The sequence below is a fragment of the Ochotona princeps genome, chromosome 25 (assembly GCF_030435755.1).
Source record: "Ochotona princeps isolate mOchPri1 chromosome 25, mOchPri1.hap1, whole genome shotgun sequence".
NCBI lineage: Eukaryota > Metazoa > Chordata > Mammalia > Lagomorpha > Ochotonidae > Ochotona > Ochotona princeps.
Genome location: NC_080856.1, coordinates 11161315 through 11184506, shown reverse-complemented (window position 1 = coordinate 11184506; position 23192 = coordinate 11161315). Strand labels below are relative to the sequence as shown.

Genomic DNA, 23192 nt, shown 5'->3' with positions numbered 1-23192 from the left:
AGCAGGAAAAATAATTGCTAACAGCAACAACAAAAATGAATGAGACCAATGAATAAAACCGATGACATGCAAGTCATGGGTAAGCCACATGGTTCAGGGCAACGTTCTTATGAAAACCTGTATCCGGAGCAGAAGTCGCCGGTTGGCCTGTTCTAACTTCTGCTGCCTGCGCTCTAACTCGCGGGCCCTCTGCTGTTCTTTCTGTAGCCACTTGATGTACTCCACTGATGCCTTCAGAATGGTGCCTTTGTTCCAACGCATATCACTGTAGAACGGAGAGATAACCTTTTCACAATTGTGCATGTCAGCAGAATTCCTAAGAACTTACAAAATCTTTTACATTAATATGAAATAATGATTTACATGACTATTATTCACTCTTAGATATTATTGCTTCTGAATAGAAATTTTAATAGAATAGTTAAGAAGCCCTTATATAGTAAAATTAATCCCAGAATGAAAATAAGTGTCAAAAGAAAGTAATAAAGTGACTTTTTGTGGGAGAGCTAAATGCAATATCATGATTCTACCATTACAGTTTTTATATTTTTAGTGAAAATTGCTTTTATTATTAACTTCAAGATTAAAATCTATGTGCAGTATTTCTGCATTAATGAACTAGGAAATGTACATTATGGAGGACTTAAGACTGAAATTTTTAAGATCATTTCAAATGTACCAATCTCTTAACATTCTTTCTAATAAGGTTGCTTTTAGGTTTCTAAGCAAAACCAATAAAGTCTTTTTTAGATGGGGATCCTGAAGGATTGTGAAACAAATCACGGCTTGGCAACAATACTTTCTGTAACACAGCAAACGTTCTAAAACCATGTGCTAACTTATTTTTCTGCACAACCATCTTATATTCTTTGTTGTTTTTTTTTAAAGCTGAATACAGATACCTACTTTTAATTGCATTTAAGGTAAGTGAGTAAAACTAAGCATCGCTGGATAACTTTTTAGGAAAAACAACTCTAGTAAAATATCTTCATGTCAGGAGAAATTCTAAATAGGAACTGAATGCACAAGCTGCTGCTTTAATGCCTGAAAACATATATCAAGTAATGTGATGGTCTATGGGAATTGAAACTATGTGTGGCAAATGAGGGCATATCATCTGTGAGACATGATTCAGAAGTGCTGGAAAATCTCGACGCATTGTCAATTTAGAGTCATGAAGTGTGTACAATATCACATAAGGGAACCTGTTTATGTGTGAAGTGTATCGTATGTGCTTTTCATTTGTGTGACCTGTGTGAGCACACTGAATGTTGTAGGTGTTTACTGAGGACCAAAAGTGCGAAACTACGGCTCTTGCAAGATCTGGCCTGAATGTATCCCACTGGAAGTTTTCCTTAGTGATAATGCCATGAACAGGAGCAATGTTTTCCTGATCCCAAAGAGTGTTTTTAATTTTTAACTAACAAAAACTAATAACATATATTGACTCTAGAAACAAAATAACCATGAAATTACAAAATAATTATATTCAAAATTTTATCAAAAATATAGCTATAACATACTTAGGACTAAATTCAACTAAAAATGAAAGATTTGTACACAAAATACTATAAAATAGAAAATTATGTGACAACCTTTGTGTAATAAAAATGTGTTTAAAGTTTTAAAAAGTTTAATAAAAAATTAAAGGCATATAGATAGGTTTTTAGATTGTCTTTCTGTGGAAAATGTCATTGGCATCTTGAGAGAGATTGTAATTATCTTTACATCCTATTTGAACATAAAGATATTATTAAATAACATTTTATCAGTCCATAAACATAAACGATATTTTCAATAAAATTTGTTTTAAAAAATTCCACCAGCGCATGAAAATGCTTGTTAGAATATAATCATTCTTACACTGAAATGCATCCAACCACAGTCAGCACTTGTTTCACACTCGAAAATCCTTGAGCAGGACTGACTTTTGGCCTAGAAGTGAAGTTGCCGACTGAGATAACTTTATCACAGCCTCTCCGTGTTCCTGACTGGGCCTCCTTTGGTCTCCAGCTTTCTGCTAATAAAGATTAGGAGGTAGGGATGGAGCAGGCACTGAGGACTCGAGTAGTGGGGGTCCTGACACTTCATGGAACACCCAGATTAAGCTGTTGGTTCCTGCTATTGCTAATACAAGCATTTGGAGCGTGAAGCAGTAGGTGCCAATTCTCTCTCTCTCTCTCTCTCTCTCTCTCTCTCTCTCTCTCCTCAAATAATTTTGTAAAATCACAGAAAAAAGAAAAAAACATCCACGCAGTTTTCTAAGGCCATATGCTCTTGTAGCATTGATCTGATAGTTTTTCTGATGGTGGAGAGAGTTTGAAAAGACAATAATTTTGTAACAAACCAAGTGTCTGCAACAGAAAGGTAATGGTCTTCTGAAATAAAACTCTAAGTGCTGGCAAAAGTATTATGGATCCTCAACTTTGTCTCATTTCTTCACTTGGAAATGAAACTTGAAGGGCCATAACAAGATAATTTTGATGTTTAATGTGCTGTTTATTTAGATTTAAAATAAACCTTCACAATGTTGACAAGAGAATGCATGATGAGCTTTCTTTCAATTTGTACCAGATGTTATTCATGCTAATTTTTAAAGTTATAATTGTTAGTTATTTTAGTACAAGAGATTTAAAAATTTTCTTATTTATGGAAGAAATTTTGTCTCTCTCCCATGATCATTTTGTGTAGCTCAGAACTCAAAGTACCGTATGGCATTCTATAAACAATGAACATAAATAAAGGCAATGATAAAGAATGAATGCTGATACTGGCTTTTAATTTTCTGCAAAATACTTTTCTTGAAGAGCTTTAGACATTTCGGAAGTTCAAACCTGGAATGAGTTGGAGACCAAAGCAGATAACACAAATGTGTAAAATAGAAGTGTTGAAAGGCAAAAGCAGGGGCAACATGCTGGCTGGCATTAATATAGGAGTGTCCAACACCTGGATTCTCCAGTTTTTTTTAATTATAAAAAAAATAAAGTCAGAAAACACCATGACATGTCTGAGTTTTGGGGCTTGAACCAAAACTTTGCGCCTCCTGATTTAGCAAGCTTATTGGATGTTACCGCTTCTGTTGCAGTTCTTACTCAAAAACAGAAAGAAGGTCTCGTTGAAGAAGGGGTAAAGAAAGATTCATTTAGTAACAACAAAAAAGAAGCCCTCTGTGGCTTTTCCTCAAAAGTTTATAAAGTTAAAAGACATTTTTACATAATATTCACTTGCCCTGGAGTTTTTGGGTATGTGTGTGTATAGTAAATTTAAGCAGTGGCAAAACAAAAGTAATTTAGCAGTGCCTTTGGAATAATTCATGCTGTGATTTTTAAACCTTCAATTTAGTGTTATTTCTATAAACATACATCAGAAAACATTCATGGACGGGGCTTCCAAGCTTGCTAATGAGACCTGTTACATACACAATAGAAACTCCTCACATTTTGTGATTGCTGGTTAGCTCTATTTAGTTTTGCAGGGTTTGTTTAAGTTATTATTGTTATTTTAAAGAGCTAGTCAAAGGAATGTCACTCTTGGTTATTTTCTTCATGTGAGTTTTCAACCTATCACTCTCAAACTGCAGCTTTTCACTGTATCATTTTACTACCTTGCTCCACTCACCCTTTTGAACTGCAAAAGAATATAAATTTCGGAATCAATGTTTGACACATCAAAATGGCAATTTCATAGAACTCAGTGTCGTCAGGTATTAGTTTTGGTTGCTTAAGTCAACCCCAAATTTAAACAGGAGCTGGAAAACTCCTGAGGACTAATCGCTCCTTCCATCCTGCTATTTGCCCAGGATCATGGGTGTTGAAGGAACGAGCTCCTGATCTCATCCAATCCGATGCTCCCTTGTGCAAATTTGGGCCTTCCTTGGCTTTCCAAATGCATCTGCCAAGTGAAGTAGTCTTGATGTTGTGACTCAATGCACTCTGCTCATAAAACAGCAACAAAACTTCACGAGCTATTCTTCCACGCAGTAAGTAACTCTCTGAAATTATTGGTGCTCTTTTTTTTTCTTTAAAATACAGAATCTGTCCCACTAGATTGATTCCATAATCCAATAATAGCTATGGAACTTAATTCAAATAATTCCATATTGGATAATGTGTGTTCCAGCATTTTTAAATTATTTAAAGATTTATCTATTTTGGAGCTGGGCCTGATGCAGTAGCCTAGCAGCTAAAGTCCTTACCTTGCATGCAGCAGAATCCCATATGGACATCGGTTCGTGTCCCAGTGTTCCCGCTTCCCATCCAGCTCCCTGCTTGTCCTCAACTGCTTTCTCAGCCGAGGACTGCCCAAAGCCTTGGAACCCTGCATCCAAGCAGGAGAGCCAGAAAAGGCTCCAGGCTCCTGGCTTCAGATCGGCTTGGCTCCAGTCATTGAGGCCACTTGGGGTGTGAATCATTGGATGGAAGATCTTCCTCTCTGTGTCTCCTCCTCTCTGTATATCTGATTTTCATGTAAAAATAAATCAATCTTTTTTTAAGATTGATTTTTTTTACTTGAAAGAGGAGAGAGATCTTCCATCAACTGGTTTACTTCTGGAATGACTGTAAGGGCAAGCCTGGGCCAATGTGAAGCCAGAACCCAGCAGCTTCATCCAAGTCCCCCACATGAGTGCAGGACCCCAAAGCACTGCCATCCTCTGCCACTTTCCAAGGCTATCAAGTAGCTGGATTAGAAATGAAACACCTGGGACTCATATGGGGGATGCCAGCAGCAGCCACAGGCAGAGAGCTAGCACAGTGCCCCCAAAGCACTGGTCCATCCTCCACCGCTTTCCCAGACCACCAGCGGGGAGCTGGATCAGAAGGGGAACAGTAGGGACTCGAACCAACACCCATGTAGGACACCAGTACTGCAGGCAGAGGATTAGCACGCTACACCTGCACTACAACCTCCGTATTTTAACATTTGCCACATTCCCTTCATAAGTAGACAATACATACATACACATACACCTCTTCTTGAAAACAGTGATATTAATAGGCTTGTCAGTTGCTTTCCAAAGCTTGGCAGAGCCCCTAGCACCTGCTGGTGTTACCTGAAGCCAATACCCTCTTAACCTCTGTGCTTAGGCTTTCATGAAAATAAAATCAAATCAGTTTCATGGGAATACTTTGCAAATGTCATGCTATGTTTTTACAGAAGCTTTGTTTAATGTTCCTTATAACAGGATGTGGCGAACTTTTTTCTGTAAAGGGCCAAATTATCAATATTTCAATCCTGGGTCATCTAGCCTCTTCATTGGGCCTTAACTCTCGTACTACAGCAGGGAAACAGAGGTGGATGGTGTGTAAATGAATGTGCATGTGGGCACCCAGCGAAAGGCTTTCACGGAAACGCCCCAAGCTGAACATTGTGTGCCCCTTGCCCAGAATATGGACAATTCACTTAGGTGATATTAATATTACAAATTGAGGGTATGATTTAGCAAAGCAGTATTTATAACTGTCTACCAATGATATGATATGCATACAACTTATAACTTACTTCGATAAGCAAGATAAATGTGATACTTGTCTTCCTGAAAAAATCCAACTAAAGTCATTTGCATACATGCAATCTCCACCTAAACAATTAGCTTGAGGTTTGTTTAACCCAAACTGGACCTTCTTATGACTTTTTGTTTCCAGGTTTATTGCTTGTTAATTCCACTATTGTCCTAGCATCCTTACAATGTTTCTTCACTCACTCCTCTGCTCTACCCTGCCACCTTGGGCTGCTCTAGGTACCTTCACCTGCATGAGTGCTACGTTTCTTTTTGCTATAATACTTGAACTGACAAGTGAATTAAAAATTTCAAACTAGGAAAAAAGTATTTGCAAGTCAAGGGCCGAGTGTGTGCTGGGCAGAGCCAGGCTGGACTGCAGCACCCATTGGTTCCAGTGGAAATCAGGACTGAAAACAGAACCAACCCAGCAATTGAAAACACCAGCTGATCGTGGTGACGGACTGTGCCGGGCCCTGTGCTTGCTAGAGCATACAAGAATCTGGTCTGGGAATACCTCAAAGTTTCTTTGGAGATCTCCCCAATCGAACTGCTGGATTCAGAACCCTAGCCAAGAAAAGACAGAGGACAGAGCAAGTCAATCAACCACCTCAGCTATATGTTGGCAGCGAAATACTGGGCAAATGAAGACTCTATGATGGACTGTGTCAATCAGTGGACGACCTCATCGAGTGAAACTGGCAGCGATTCATAACTGGAGAACTATTAAAACCATTTGAGCAAGGATCTCAGAGCATGCCCCACATCCGGGACTTGGGGTGGGTGGGAAACTGGGTGGGGCTTCTCCGTCAATATCCCCCTTTACCTCAGATACATGATGGAAACAATATGGATATAATACTATTACCCACTTCCTTATACCCCCTGAACCTTTTTTTTTTTTTACTGTAATTAACTATGTAAAGATTGTCAACAAAAATACAATAAAAAAATACATAAAAAAAAAGTATTTGCAAGTCTCACACACATCATCATTTCTACATAATGGATAGCTTCCAGAATTAGGAGATCAGTTCAAATCATTATGCTACAGAGTATGCTTTTGTATGTGTGTAGAAACAGCCAATACTATAAATTGATTGATTAACTATTTTTGTAATTTACAACCCCAAACAATGTGTGATTCTGTGTGCACATCACATACTCATGAACACACACAAAGCCAGGCTGGCATCAAACAGTTCTTACAGTTTCATTTTCTTAACTGGAGTGTAAAAAACTTGTACAGAATTTGGGAATCTGTGAAACTTTGTTTTCATTTACACCCAAGTCTTAAATCAGAAGATTTGCACCAACAATAAATTGAGTGCATCTGCCAGTATTATAAATAGTATTTGTCACTATCACTAAATCTACAGTGTTATCATTCCAGAAGACCACTATGAACTTAAGACAAATAATTCACTTGTTCCTATAGCACAAATGGAAAATTCCCAGGAACAGTTTTGATGCAACCTGATGATTAACCTGCAACAGCTATTTTAAACTGAGACCAGCAACAGCTTTAACTTTGCCATAAACTACTTAGTTTGCCAGTCATTGGTTCTCTTCCCTCCCACCTGATTTTAGGATACAGAAAGCATAACATTATTATAGAAATGATTATTGAACTCACGGATCATTAGATTTCGGGATAAGAGTGCCAAGCTCCTTGATTCTGTAATTAATATTATACCTTCTTCTTCTTTCAACTAGTAAAGAAGAAATATTATTGATTAATCTCATTAAAATACAGTTTTGCTTTTGGTCAGCAGTATACTTTTTATGAGGTGAGCAAAAAATTCAACTTAGTCAAAGATGGTACTTCTCTTCTATAAAATAAAAATTTCATAAACTAAGGCATTTTTATTATTTATATGAAATAATTAAAAAGGTCCATACAGCTTAAAATTTTTCCATGAACATGCAATATTTGAACCCACATGATAGTTCAGTACATGCACACACCGAAACACACACACACACACACACACACAATTTATACTGAAGTAATTAATATTTCCATTTTTTAATTCTTACTTTATACTTGCAGACTTTGAACTTCTCAAATCTGATTATTCACAAAATCCACACTGGGTTGTTGTGAGTTGCAGTGACCGCACTGTGCCACTTCTCTCTGTGATTGGGTATCCATTATCCAACCTCACTTTGTACCTCTACGCTACTCCTAGTCTCTGCTTAACACCATTCTGCATCCAAGCAGAGCTGTCTGAGCTCCGTGTGTGAGGGATCACATGGCTCTTGTCTCTCGGTGTTTGATTTATCTCACTTCACACAGTATCATATACCTTTGTACCTGTTGCTGCAAATGACAGGATCTCATGCATTTTATGACTGGATCAAACATTGTGTAATATACTGCATGTTTACTCATTCATCTGCTGCTGTTGATTTCATATCTTACCTATTATTATGAGGATTCTTACATTCAAATCTGGATTTTTTTAATCTTTAAGAAGGACAGAATATACTTAACTACTTTTTTCTAGCTTAATTTATAACTTTCACGTGAAAAAGAAGTTCCGCTCCTTTGTACCTTTCTTATAATCCTTAAAGATTTAAGACTTGTCATGCACTTGATATTTTTATATTTATTGGGCCTGATGCAGTATCCTAGCAGCTAAAGTCCACACCTTGCACACACCAGGATCCCATATGCGTGTCAGTTTGTGTTCCAGCAGTCCCACTTCCCATCCAGCTCCCTGACTCTAGCCTGGGTAAGCAGTCAAGGACTGCCCAAAGCCTTATAACCCTGCACCCATGTAGGAGACCCAGACGAGGCTCCTTGCTTCTGGCTTCAGATCGGCTCAGCTCCAGCCATTGTGTCCTTTCGGGAATAAATCAATGGACAGAAGACTTTCCTCTCTGTCTCTCCTCATCTCTGTATATCTGATGTTCCAATAAAAAATAAAAATAAATATTTAGAAATATATTTTATATTTGTTATTACTAATTTCCTAAGTGCTAATTTCTTTAGTAAGATTGATAAACTGTTAAATCACACAGTTTTAACAATACATACAATGATTTAGCAAATAACTCCAGATAAGTAAGCTCTTGGACATAGCCACACGTACTCCACATTGACTGAATTCTTGCTTAAGATGCAGCCATGAGGGAGGGTAGTTACATAGTCAGTGACTCTTAACGAGTTTATAAAAGAGAAGCTCATAACGCTGGTGTACACATTCTTTCTGTCAATCATTAACTCTGCAAATTCATGTTCCAGTTGCCATTCTCTGCCATAGGGACTGTGGGAATCACATCCTTTCCCTAAGGAGAGTTACAACCACAGGTGAGCTCCATCCTTGCACTGGTTCCTACAATAACCTCTCAACATCCTGCAATGGAGGCAGCTGTGCTGGGGACAAACGCAGCCTTCACAGGCACTTGTGCATCCAATAACAGCTCACTGAGTGTATGGAAAAGACGCTAGTTTACAGCTTGAAACTACTCATCTGGTTTTATTCTTTTCTCTGTCATTTTCTCTTAAAGTTTCCTACCTACACACTCAAGCTCATTTGAGAGAGTTGAACACTTCTGTCATAACCAAGCTTTCTAAAACTCGATCTTGCTACTCAACTACTACTCTGACCTACATTTCTCCAGCTCCTTGATGCTTTATCATCGAGTCACATTGCCCCTTTGGGAGGAAGGCGTGAGAGCCTTTTCTTTCCAGAGGTGGAATCTGACACTACTGCAGAAGTAGTGCCTTTCAGATAACTCACCATTAGGAGGGAAGGTGCAGGTAGAGGTAAAACATAGGATGATGTAAATGTCCCCTAATTTCTAAGGGCACTTTTATTTCTGTAACTGTTTGAATCAGAATTCAGCACACATTTCGTGTGAAACCTCACATACTCACCTTCATCATCCTCAGCTCCTCTGAGCGTGTACAATCAAGGGGAGGATTTGGTGTGGTGCATTTTGTGAGGATATGTGGGTAAGTTTTCGGGAGTTCACACCCAAATTAACTAATTGTGAAAATGTACTATTAAGTTTGGTCATCTGACCTCCAAACATTTCTGTTTGGATAATAAAAGAACATGCATTTGTAAATGTGTGTTTCCTCTTGTGATTAATTTTACTTGAAAAAGGGCAAAGTTTACTCACTGAGGTTATGGTTGTCCTTTTTTTGTCTCTCTTTTGCCAGTGCTTTACTGTCAGTCTCTGCTGAAAAGAAAAATAATGGAAACAGCATTTAGTACTTCCTTAAAACCCTTCCAAGGCAACCTAATTCAGAAACACCAGGTTAATATGCAATGCAGTATGCATCTCTACTTTTAAATCAAAGATGGACTCCCAATGAAACTATTAAAAATATCTTGATAGTAGGATGTTGACCTCTCTGCCATTGTCCATACCTACAACGTTAGGATATATGTAAATAGCAGGATGATGAACTTAGGACTATTTTTTGAAGGACTATACTATTGCAATAACACAGCGATAATCAGTGGAAGGAAAGGATTTGGGGATGTGAAGGGAAATCCCAAAACCTATGGATGTGCATCATAAAATTAATTAATAAAAAGAAGCCATTAAAAATGCAATATTGGTTACCACAAAATTATACAGTGATACATTTAATGAAAATATTTAGAAATGCAAAAGAGATAATGTCTAGTTAAAAAAAAAAAGCACTAGCAAAGTCTTTAGTCTGTAAGGCAACATTCCATGCCTCCTTCTACTAGCTATGTGATGCACTTATTGCATTTCAGATCCTTCACCTATAAAATGAACATGACATCCTACCTGCCTGGTGATCACTGGACAATTAAAAGAGGTACAACACATAGAAAGTATCATGCTGACTCAGACTGGTCAGATTCTCTATGTGCTCTGGGGAAGTGTTTGCAGTCAAGAGCTATCAACATGGCCCACAATGAATCTCAGCTGGTGTTCACACCCTTAGCGCATCCTTCCCACAAGGAATAGGGATGACCTGTGAAACCAACCGAATGTTATGGAAATCATCAGCAGGGTTTACAAAGCTGTACCAAAGAAAACACTTTCAGTTTCCACTTTGGTGACCCTTGGATCTCCAGTTGGCATGTCATGAAGACACTGATGCAACCCAAGAGGTTCAGAACAGTCAGGACTATTTGCAAACCAGCAGCATAACTCACACAATCAACAAGTGAACCAGCAGGAGTGCATTCTCCGGCCTCAGTCAAGGGTTAGATGTCCTCATTGCACCTTATAGGAGACTGATCCAGAATCAATTTGCTGGATCCCCAATGCTCAGTACAACAGACCATAAATGTGTGTTATTTCAAGCTACTCAGTTTTGTGGATAATTTGTTATTGAATAATAGATCATTGATATAGTGGTCTTCTATTACAGTTTTAGTTATTTATTCAAATATGTTGTTAAATAGATTCTTTCTTTTAAGTTTAAATAATTTGAACGCAAACACTTTTTGAGTTTCCTTGATTAAGCTCTGTGAGTAGCCACATTACGCTCATTTTGAATGTTACTATACTGTATAAAATTAGTGAAGATTAGATTTCATACTCCACATGGAAGACTTGATACAGAAACTACAGTTCATTTTACTTTCTTATAAAAGAACCAACAGGATCTGTCAATCAGGAAATCCTTGTATTGATTCACATCTGTCTTTCATCAAGAGTCTAATCTTGGGAAACTAACCCATCTGATCCCCAATTTATCCTTCTCCATGTTCCTGTGATAACATTTGTCAACTTTACATGAATTGGTGAAAACTGAGATTCTTTCCCAACTAAGGAAGCTGAACACAGGTGTTTCATGAATATCTAAAGCAAGCTGTAATGAGACAGTATAATTGGTTTTATACAAATTGATATGGAGACTGATTTTCAGAATTTGTTACATCATTCTGCAACAATATTATCCATATTATAGTGCAGAGTTCAGTTCACACTTACAGCACCTGAATTCAACTTCCTACCAATGGGAATCTTGGGAGACAGTGCTGATGAACAGAGGAGTTGGTTCATGCCATCCAAGTGGGATACCTGTACTGCATTCCCACTTCCCAAGTCTGACCCTGATTCAGTCCAAATCAAGTGGAAAACTGGGCAACAAATTAGCAGATAGAGTTATCTCCTCTATCTCTTTCTTTATCTCTCAAGTAAATAAAATTGATGATGGGTTTGCTCTTTAAATGTCTCCCTTTTCCACTATTTTCATAGCATTTTTAAAAATTTCACTTAACCTGATAACATATGTCCTTCATGTCTTGAGTACAGTTCATAAAAATAAAAAGCATAAAACCATAAAGCAACATTACCTGTAACCTCCCTTTTCATTGGTAGACCATTTGGACAGGAAGCACTTGTAAGCCCCATATTAACTGGTGAAGTTGCCTGCTCACCACAGTACACATCCAAAATATTTCCAGATAACTTTAGGGGGAAAAAGAACAAACAGTCAAATAAACCTTTTTTGTGCACGCTGACATATTTAGTAGGCTGTTTTAAATTTTCCGTTTAAGATTTGTCACTTTGCTAACAATTTGTGTCATATCACATTTTAATTTTAAGCAAGAGATAAGCATGGATAGACTACTCACTAATGCATTCTTAAATGCTTGTAGAGAAGATATGTTAGGGGGAGGCGAAGTCATTTGTATTTAAGAAAAAGAAGCCAGTTCAGGCATGAATAAAAATTCTGATTAATATTTGCAAAGTTATAAAAATTTGAGGCAGTCTAAGAAACGTTTTTAAATAAATACAATTAGAAACATCTCATTGGACAGAAATCAATACTTATCTCAGTAAAACCGAAAAGTTCATTGCATAGCACAAATTAGGTATAATGGTCGAACATTTTGGGAACCTTCTTAATGCCATTAGTACTACCGTCAACTCTCTGTCGAGAGCTTTATACACTGTTAATTAAATGAGAAACTCTCTACTTTCTGGAAGGCATACTTTTTCTCACTATACACTTAATGTTCTAGATTATTATAAATATCCCAGCTGGTAGCCAAAAGTAGTCTAAAGCTACTTTTGCCTCTGGTGAACCAGTAACATCCAATTACAATACCATTGTAACACTTAAAGTGTTTCTTGGGAATAATTTTTCCAGAAAAGCTAAGTTCCCTTATACAATTATACAATTCAAAATTGCAACTATTCATCATTCAAAATATGCTTATTGATTTGATCTCCCAAGAATATTAAATTTAAATATAATATTCATTTTTCAAAGTTAATATTCGTTATTTTAGAACAAGCTGCATTGGCAATGCAGAGCTTAAACTTTTAAAAAATTTCCCTTCCAAGTATTTTTATTCCATTTCTGGCAAGTTAACCAAGAGTAGAATAAGAAGCAACTTCTTTCTTTCCTCAAGGATAAGGAACAATACATGTAATCAAACCAACGCATAACAAGATTATTATGGAAAATGTAACTCCACTTTCCCACTTTTTGCAAGGCTTCAATTCAACCTGAAAGAACTGTTTTAACTCTTGGGAAAGTATTCTGGAAGTATTTATACACAAAGAATATATTAGGACTAAAACCCATTATTGAGATAATGTGCTGAATGCTATAGATTTCTAAGGAAAAAGTTCTGGAAACATAATTGAAGTCCCCTAAAGTACAAGTTTATGCACATGCAAACAAGACATTCTAGACTACAGTGCTACCCTGTTGTACTTTTTTTCAGACTTTTCCATCATTAGTTCCAATAGGATGCCTCATGTTGATTTTATATAAATTCAGTGTTTTAAAATTTATTTTTACTTCATTAACCTTTATGGAAGGGAACTACTTATGCTAGTGTTTATCCCTCATCAATTTCTTTATCTGCAAAGTAGGGCAAAGATGATACAGCAAAAAGAATACTGTATTCCAGTATAAAATAAATGCTACTTAAAAAGTTTCAAAAGGCAGATTTTTCCCTAACATGCAAATCATTCAGTTATATTTGTAAAAGTACAGAATTTCTGATATCTTTTTGAAAAGCTTATTGGTTATGACCTGAGACACCATCAGCCAGAATTTCCATAGCGCCTTTGAGAAATAAGACACGTGGCACAGAAAGACCTGGAGCAACAGAAAAGGGACCAAGGGAAAGGCACCTCTCCTGTGAAGGGCTTTAATTCAAGCTTTCAAGGCAGAAGTGGCAAATTGCAGAAATGTTCAAGAAAATGAGACATGTTACTTATATAGACTGTAAAACAAAGCGAGAGATTCCTAACTATTATACTTTATTGAGTCTATGCCACTTGGCTAGATAGTACCCAATGCATTATTCTTTAGGAATCTAGCTGGAATTCTGATAATGAAGCTAATCCTACTTAACTATAACTATATTACATCTTCTCCTGACCTTGGTTACTGTCTAATTTATGCCCTAAAGCACAGTGATTAATATCCTATTTAATTTTATGCTGTAGGTACTATTCTATTTCATGTAAATGGCTAATCATTTTTTGAAAACCATTAGACAATTGGGTTTCGATTTGAAAGAATGTAATACATTTCATGTACTCTAAAGTGCCTTTCTCCCTTAAAAGATGTATGAGTATAATGTTGGTGAAAATTTAAAGATTACATACGCATTTGAAAGAGCTTTGAAGGCAAATTTGTATCTACTTTTGTCTACTTTTGACTACCATTAGCAGGTATGTTACTTAGGAAATAATGTCTAAGTCTAAATTTCTAGGATGGTAGATTATTGGATAAATAGATATTTTATCAACAAATATTTATTCTGGCTAAAGAATCACACTGCTTTCTAGTAAAGCAAAACCTTTGCCATGACCCTGGATGAACAGCTAATATCTTATTCATTACAATCATCAAGAAGTGTGAGTTAAAATATTTTACCAGAATATTATTCAACAAATTAAAGCATACGTTCCTATGAGATAATACTTTCTCCTAATAGAAAAAAGTGAAGTGTTCTGAGAAGTTGCTTTGAAGTGACATGTAATTGAGAGTGGCTTTCCAGGATCTGAAGCTGCTCTGGACCTCATCTCCCCAGGACTGAGATCACAGGGCTGGCAGGGACAGGATGTGATGTGGGAGGTTCCCATGTTTATGCTCTATGTGCAGCATCAGCATTTCCTGAAGAAAACCAGCTCATGGGTCACAAGATCAAAACATTTGAGGAAAACAGCTGTTTTAAAAATAAAACCACACGTATGATTATAAATAACACCAATTGACAACTCAAAAAAACCAACAGATGCAACCAGCTCTCTCAAATTAGTCAAAAAGAAGCCAGGGAAAATATTTGTAGTAATTTATATCATTAAAAATAGTCACAAGTAAATGTAATAATGATCAAAGCAGTGAAGCAGAAATCGGAGGTATGAAATATACCGCTCAAAAAATGGTGTAGGAAAAACAGCATAATGAAGGCAATAAGAAAGATACAAAATCATTAATAAAATATACTACCAAATTACTATAAATGCTCAGAAGAGAAGAAAAAAGACCAAGAAACAGAAGATACGAAAGAAAACCTAATCACCATGGAAAATATAAATTAGTCTTACAGAGAGAAAAATGAAGTTGGAAAGAAGAAAATGTAAAAAATATATCATAGGAATACATTCCCAAGAGTTAAAACCAAATAAAATATTATTGTTTCTCTTTTGTTGTTATCATTATTTCATCTTACTTTAAAAAACCCAAGTGCCTGAAGAATGTCAAGGAAGAAATACAGAAAAAAATCCACTCAGAATATTATAGGGAAATTGAAGAATACATAATAACAAACAGAGGATGTAAAAACCTATATAAAGACAAGATTATGTACAGAGAAAAAAATAGAAAACAATGAATCAGTGTTCTAAAAATGTAGACAGAAAAGTATGTAAACCAATTTTATAACCAGCACAAATGGCATTCACAAACAGCGCAATGATAAAAACATTATTATAAATACAATATTTAAGGAAATTCATCAACCGAAAGACCTACATTTTAAAAAGTTTTGGATAAAGTACCTAAATAAGAGAAAATATTTAAAGGCTGTATTTCAAATGAATATGAAGTGAAATTTATCAGATACCTGGTAAAAGTGATTGTGTAGGGCTCGGCAGCGTGGCCTAGTGGCTAAGGTCCTCGCCTTGATCCCATATGGCCGCTGGTTCTAATCCCGGCAGCTCCACCTCCTCTCTATCTCTCCTCCTCTCAGTATATCTGACTTTGTAATAAAAATAAAATAAATCTTTAAAAAAAAAAAGTGATTGTGTACCAAAGAGGGAATGGGGGAACTAAAATCAAAATAAAGTGAAATACATAATCATGTCACTTAGAGTTGCAGTATACATAATATCAGCTTGATTGGGCTAGAAAACTAAAACTATGATGTGGAAAACATTAAGCAAGTGTTAAGGATAAATACTAATAATAAAAAAATAAACTCAAATGAGAGACAGGTGAGAATATACCAATAATTATAGTCAACATAAATAGATTAAATTATCCAGCTAAGTGTCAACAGATTAAGAATTATACACTTGTAAATAATTATAAATTTGTGTTGTATATTTTATTGAAATGGGAAATATAAGATATACATTACCTATAATAATTTGGCAATGAATGTAAATGCTTGGAAAAATACAAACAGCTTTCAAAAGATATCAAATAGAGCTATCTGAAATAGTAGTTTATAGTCTGAAAAGTCTTAATTACTGAAGAAATCAAAACAAAACCTTAAACGTATGTCAAAAGTAAACTCCCTGAACTACATAGTTTTATGAGGGAAAGTGTCATAATTTCAAGAAATATATCATGCAACATTTGTCCAAACTCTTCCAAATACTAACAGTAAAAGGAAATATGTGGCAATTCATCAAAACCAAAACTAAAGACTTTATGTTAGACTAAAATAATTGTTAGCAATTTAAATCCAAGAGAATTAATTCTTCAAAATCATGTTGGGTTTCAAACAAGTGTTATTATATTAAAAGAAGAAAGTGAGAAATCTGTGATTATTTCAAAAACTTCAGAAAAACTGCTTGATAAGATTAAATCTAAAAATAACGAAGCTCTTAGTTTCCTGGGAATAGAAGAGCTCTTCCTTAATTCAATAAATGATATGTCTGAAACTTCACAACTAAAATAATCCTAATTGAAAAAAAATGTTAAAATTACTCCAATTGAAGTAATTTCCTTTGGCATTCCATTTTGTAGTATTTGAAAGTCTAGACACAATAACAATATTTGAGAAAAGTGCTATGTTCACAGTATAAAGGCCACCTCTTCATGGACAATACAGTATAAAGGGAAGCATTTGCTACAAAATGTCACACATACCGTGACATCAAAGTCAAAAGCAGCGATCCCAAGAACAATTTTGTTGTGCTTCCCAGCCCATAAATCATGATGGATTAGCAAACGAGGAAGTGTGGGGAGGCTCACTGCTGTTGATTGTGATAACAACTGTAGAAGTTACAGCAAAACTTGATGGCCGTGCAAATTTTTAAACAAAACCTGTTTAACCAGAGTCATTTTTAAATTTAAAATAAACTGAACTGAATTTAACTGAGATTTATATGAAAATGATTCTACTCAGAAAACATGTGTCTCATAGCCTTGTGCTTTCTTCTTTGGAGCAAGTCATAATTTGACATATTTCTTTCTTATAAAAATTCTACCTGAAAACAAGTTTACTTCCAGGAAGTTTTCCTACCTATTCAGATGTAGATATTCTGCTTTTATTTACTCTTAATCTTCTAGTCTGAGTGACTCATTTGAAAGATGCTGAATTCATTTTGTGAAATGGCTTGTGCTTCTCTACCTGATTCCACACAGAATTGCAAAACAGAATTTAGCACATATCTACATCTTTGATTGAAATCTATTTTTTAATTTCACTATATATTTAAAAAATAGGAAGAACCAAAGAGAAAAAATATTTTATCTTCTGGCTCAATCCCCGAATATTTTTAATAGCCCAGATTGGATCACATCAAAGCCAGGATCCAGCAAATCCATCAGATTGGTCTTCCAAAAGGATGCCAGGCAACCATGTACCTGCTGCCTCTGTGGGTGTGCATTAGCCGGAAGCTGGAAGTCCAAGTGCAGCCGAGACTTCAAAAGCTTCATCTGGGTCTCCCACGTGGGTTCAAGGGCCTAAGGACTCGGACTGTCTTTGTTTTTCCCAGCCCATTTGTAGGTAGCCTCACCAGAAGTGAAGCAACCAGAACTCAATTTGGTGTCCATGGGAGATGGCAGCATTGCAGGTGGCAGGATAACCCGTGAAGCCACAGCTCCAACACCCTGGCTGAAATTCTTGAGGATCATGGTTAAATTAAACGATTCTTACTGATAGTACAAGCAATAGTGAGAACTTCGTCCCACATATAAAGTGCCCTTTTTAAAAATGCCTGTTGTTCATGTGTCCAGATTACAATTAAGTCAGGAGGGAAGAACTATAAAACTTTCATTTCAATAGAATGCCTTGGAAACATATGTTAGGGAAGATTACAATTTCCCATAATTCTACATAGTTGAAATAAGTGTTAACCTATAACAAAATAAAATCTATGCACAAAATTATTGTCAAAATATCTAATACGCTGTGAAAAACGTGCATACATCTTTTATTCTCACTGGGCCAAATATAGTTAAGGACAGCCTAAGTAAACTGATGTAGGCTTTACATACTTTTCCCTACTGTTTTATAGCTCCATCTCTCATCACAGGCAACACCTGATGTGTCACCCTGCTACAATTCCCCCCATCCCTTTTCTTAAAGATGTATTTATTGATTTGAAAGTCAGTGTTACCAAGACAGAGGCGGAGAGAGATTCCCCATTTACTGATTCACTTCCAAGCAGTCACATAGGAGCTCTGAGCCAGACCAAAGCCAGGAGCTTCATTGAGTCTCCCAGGTGAGTGGAAGGGCCAACCTGTTGGGCCATCTTCTGCTGCTTTCTCAGGCCATTAGCAGGATTAGAAGTGGAGAGACCAAGACATTAGTGCCCTTGGGAGATGCCAGCCTCACAGACAGCAGCTTTATCCAGTATCCCAAAATGCTGGCCCAGTTTTCTTTCTTTCTTTTTTTAAAACCATTTTTGAGTTTAAATGATTTCATCTTGTCTCATTTCTAAATATCCTCAGGCCCAGGGACTAAATTACAGCCCCCCCCCCACTATCTCTTTATCACTCTTAATTAGTTCCCAGCTGTTCCTCCTCAGCCAACACATATATATTTTAACTACAGTTTCTTTCTGATCCCCACCCCAGCTCAAAAAACCTAAAATCAAAACATATTCCCATGTAACTCACAGGTAAATATTAAGTCCAAACTCAAGTGGCTGATTTTCAAAACCTCTTCATATGGCCCCTCTTGATCCACTTAACCAGGTGTCTCATCAATCTTAAGCTATGAATAGTTTCCTATCACCACATACGTAATTTGTACTATGCCCATGACGACTTCCTCCAACTGATTTCAGACGACAGTGAAAGAGTGTGGGAGAGACTATTTCTGACAGGAATCCATCAATGGGAAATTTTTAACTATAATAAGCTATAAACATTATCGTAGCATGTATTTCCTGGGTAGCTGAATATTTGTTGTACACGAGGCTTTAAACCAAAGATACTTCATAATAAAATATAATAAACGCTTTTTAATAAAACATAATAAAATGATTTATTATGAAATACTCAACTTCTTAGTACAACTCTGTAAGTTTAATATTTGTTATTTTAAATAGTAAGTGATTAGAACCCAAAGAAATAAATGAATTTTCTCCAAATCAAATGGTTTTATAAAGAGAAAGGGGCCTGATGTGGTAGCCTAGTGGCTAAATCCTTGCCTTGCTTCTTCCTGGGATCCCAAATGGGCTCTGGTTCCCATCCTGGCTGCTCCACCTCCCTTCCAGCTCCCTGCTCTTGTAGCCTGGCAAGGCAGTTGAGGATGGCCCAAAGCCTGGGGACGATGCACCTGCATGGAAGACCTGGAAGAAACTCCTGGCTCCTGGCTTTGGATTGGCTCAGCTCTAGCTGTTGCAGCTACTTAGGAAGTGAACCAGTGGGTAGAAGCTCTTTCTCTCTGTCTCTCCTCCTCTCTGTATATCTGACTTTCCAATAATAAGGAAGAAAATGAATACAAGACTAGGACTAAAAGAGAAACAGATTCTTCACTACCTACTCAGATGTGTAAAGACCTTTGCTTTTAATACTTTTAATTTAATGTGCTTTGAAAACCCAGAAGTCACTGGACTTGAAGTCACTGAACTGTGTTTTTCTCAATTTTACTCTTTCCTTTTGATACTTTATGCAACCCAAATGCATAAGGGCAAAGTGTTTCCATAATTATCAAATCCAAATTATGCTCTAAGTCTCAGTGTAAGAACTAAACTCTCAACTATACCTTCTTTGCATCAACCTGCATTATCTTCCTGTTCCTCAAAATGCTATAGAAATAATGCACTAAGCAGTAACTTTCTTTCTTAATTTAATTACATTTATTGTTTTATTACTTTACTCAGAAGGAGACAGTAGCATGATATACATTCACTATGTTCCCGAAAATGAATTACTCATGAAACCCTGAACATTTTCCAAATGTATGTACAAAATCTCCAATTTCATTCTAATACAGAAAAAGAAAGAAATCTTAGATATAATCACCTATTTCCAAATAATTAGTCAGTACAAAGTATCAAAAGAAAATTATAAAAAACTAATACTTTGTGCAACAAATAATACACTTATTGTGAATTTCAAGAGAAACAGAGGAAACTTTTGCAATTATCTGGATCCTCTATTTTGACTTTCTGTGAAGAAATTATTGTGATTCTAAAATCGAAATGTAAGCAAAAGACTTAGAATGAAGGCAGACATGAAAAGCAGACAAACTTCAGGTACAAAGAGAAGCTCTGTAGGGGAGTAGATGCTATTCAGTGTATGTGCAGTTGAAAAACTGGCATTTTGAAAGATTACTTTCTTTCCTTTTGGCTGTTTATTCATTTAGATGCAACCAACCAGATTTTTCCAGTTGTAGGGCACACACCATTGCATTTCTTCGAACTTTATTTTATTTGCTAAAGCAGAGCCACGGGATTTGACTGGCAAACACTGAGCAGAGAATCCTGCGGTGTTATTATTGTTATTATTTTTGTTCTGAGTGAATAAAAATAATGTGTTGGGCTGGAGTGGGAGATCCTTGTCCTTGGCAAGCTGGCTTATAACACGAACAGAAAAAACACAAAGCAGAGAATGACACTTCACAAATATTTTGTAATATACAATTCATATATGCACATGTGATCTCTTTAGTACAAAATGTATAAAAATAGTTTTAAAATGTCTAAAAATATATAAAAATTTAGTATGAACACTGTAGCAACTAGGGGAGACATCAACTTTTGATATGAAAAAAAAGGTCACAACGAAACATTAGTTTAACATTCGTTAACTAAATAGACCATCACTGGTTTCTTACTCTAGCCCAGAACAGTAAAGAAAAAAAATCTTACAAGTTAAAAAAATTCTCCTAAGTAAGTGAATTTGTCAGTAAAGTATTCTCTACACATTTTAAAGCTGAATTTCTACATACCTTATTTTATTGCCTGTAAGTCATAAAGTTTAAATTCAGCACGTAAGGCGATTTCATCTCCACACACTGAAACAATTCCAAAATGCAGTTGCTCACCAGTTTTAAGTTTGAAGGGTCTATAACTTGCACAATAGCAATGGTTTTCTCTTTCTCCTTCATCATTTTCTGTTCTTTCAACTTGCAAACAATCCTGGGAGACGTGTATAGAAACTTCTGCTCTCAGGTGAACTTTGGTTCTTCCTTGGACTTTCAGACTAATCTGGTCTAGATTGTGACTGACAAAAGCTTGCTCATGGATGTTAGGCAGTCCTTTTAAGTTCCAACCAAGCATGAGGGTTGTTAATATTTACTCAGTCCTCATCTCTGTGATGGTCTTGAACTATAACAGTTTACTTCGATTGCCAAATGCCACCAGCATTTACAGACATCTGATTGAAAAATACCCATGTGTGTTAAAAGAAATGAGTTACTGTGCACAATCTCATCTCTGAGAGGAAGGGATGGAACTGACATCAATAGGTGAACTGATAGAGACAGATCTAACCTCAGGGCTAAACAATCACTCTACGGGAGTCAGGCCAAGGATCACCACAGTCTCCGGTCCCTTCAAGTCCCAGATTCTACAGTTCTATGCCTCTCCAGTCAACTGACACAATGGAGGGGGTGGGATTGTTGTCTTCGGTTTCATTCCGTGCAGCATTCAAGTCCCAACTCTATTGTTCCCTGTTATCGAACTTTTCTCCATGCCTCATTCCTCATTTGTAAAGTGATAATAACAAACTCGATCTTACAGGTTGGCTGCAAGATAAAATGTAGTTTCTTCACAAAATCGTTATTCAAAATCTGTATCATATAGTAATTGCCCAAAGTGTTTTGGCTATTATGGTCACTAGCATTTCCTTGTTATTGCTGCATTTTTCCCAAGAAAATTATCACAGGGTCTGGGGCCAATGCTATCGCATAGCAGGTAAAGCTTCCACTTTTAGTGTAAGCGTCCCTGGTTGGAGTCTCAGCTGTTTCACTTCAGCTCCCTGCTTAACAGTCTGGGGAAGCAGCATTGGGTAGCACAAATCCTGATGCTCCTGCACCTACATGGCAGACTTAGAAAAAGCTTCTGTCTTCCGCCCTTCAAACAATCCAGGCCTGGCCACTGTGACCACTGGAGAGTGAACCATCAGATGGATGATATTTCTCTGTCTCTCCTTCTATCTCTCTGTAACTTTGCATTTCAAATCTATCAAAAAAAATTTTTTAAATGCCCATGGTTGAAATTATGGCATAAGTGAATATTTGTGGGTGAATTTTAGAGTAACTTATTTAATATGCATTTTCTGAGCACCTGTCTTGGCACAGGCACTGTGATGGATACTAAGAATCAAAAAGTATACAGGCTCCAGTTCTAGGCTTCAGAAACACAGCAATGTTAGAAACAGAGAGACTACAGTCTTAAGATGAGTGCACATAACACATGGATAAATAAAATAGCAAATTTGATAAATTGTGTTAGTCCATTCATCAGCGTGAGAAAAGGTAGGAATTAAGGTTTGCCATGTTGAATCATGGCTAGGGTAATTACAAAAGGCTTCTCTGAGAAGATGATATTGACTGAAGATCTGAAACCTGAAGAGGCAGCCATACGAAAATTTGACATAGAAGTATTTTAAGCAGCCATCGGAAAATGAGGTTCAAACGTTTGAAGATGATGCTTTGATTTCCATGTTCAGGAAGCAGGAAGCTGGCTGCAGAGTCTAGATCAAAGGGGGAAATGCTGATCACATCTTTATCCCAAGTATTTTATGAAATTAACAGGTTGGGGAAAACAGGAGCTGATCATTGCTTCAGGAAGAGCCGGCGTAAGGGAGCAGGAACTTGTAGGGAAGCTAAGTCAGATCTTGTGGGTTTTGTGCAGGTTGGCGATGTCTTGCCCTGAGCAAGTGTTTTCTGGGAGAACATGTTAATAAGAGGGATTCTACAAGACTTGGAAGCTTCTCAGAGGACTTAGTTACACATATGGGTGTGGGAATCAAAGGCACAATAAAAGTAAAAGATTCCAGATCAACACAGAACGGATTTTGGTGGCAAAGCAAATGTTTCTGTTCAGGCATGTTAAGCTTGAAATGTCTGTTTGAAGCTCACAGGATACC

General features: G+C 36.6%; 1 protein-coding gene across 2 annotated transcripts in view; it reads right to left on the bottom strand.

The window, feature by feature from the left end:
* TFEC (transcription factor EC) overlaps positions 1–23192 on the bottom strand; it is a 93873-nt gene that overhangs the window by 1384 nt on the left and 69297 nt on the right. Inside the window, exons 1-5 of one of the 2 annotated variants that reach the window (XM_058681468.1) lie at positions 21145–22248; positions 11797–11911; positions 9632–9688; positions 7134–7209; positions 118–265 (exon numbers count right to left, since the gene is read on the bottom strand). In XM_058681468.1, coding sequence (XP_058537451.1) covers positions 118–265; positions 7134–7209; positions 9632–9688; positions 11797–11911; positions 21145–21210 — 462 coding nt within the window. In that variant the 5' untranslated portion in view covers positions 21211–22248. Of the gene's footprint in view, positions 1–117; positions 266–7133; positions 7210–9631; positions 9689–11796; positions 11912–21144; positions 22249–23192 lie in introns of those variants that run through there. The other variant, XM_058681467.1, reaches the window with a different exon arrangement.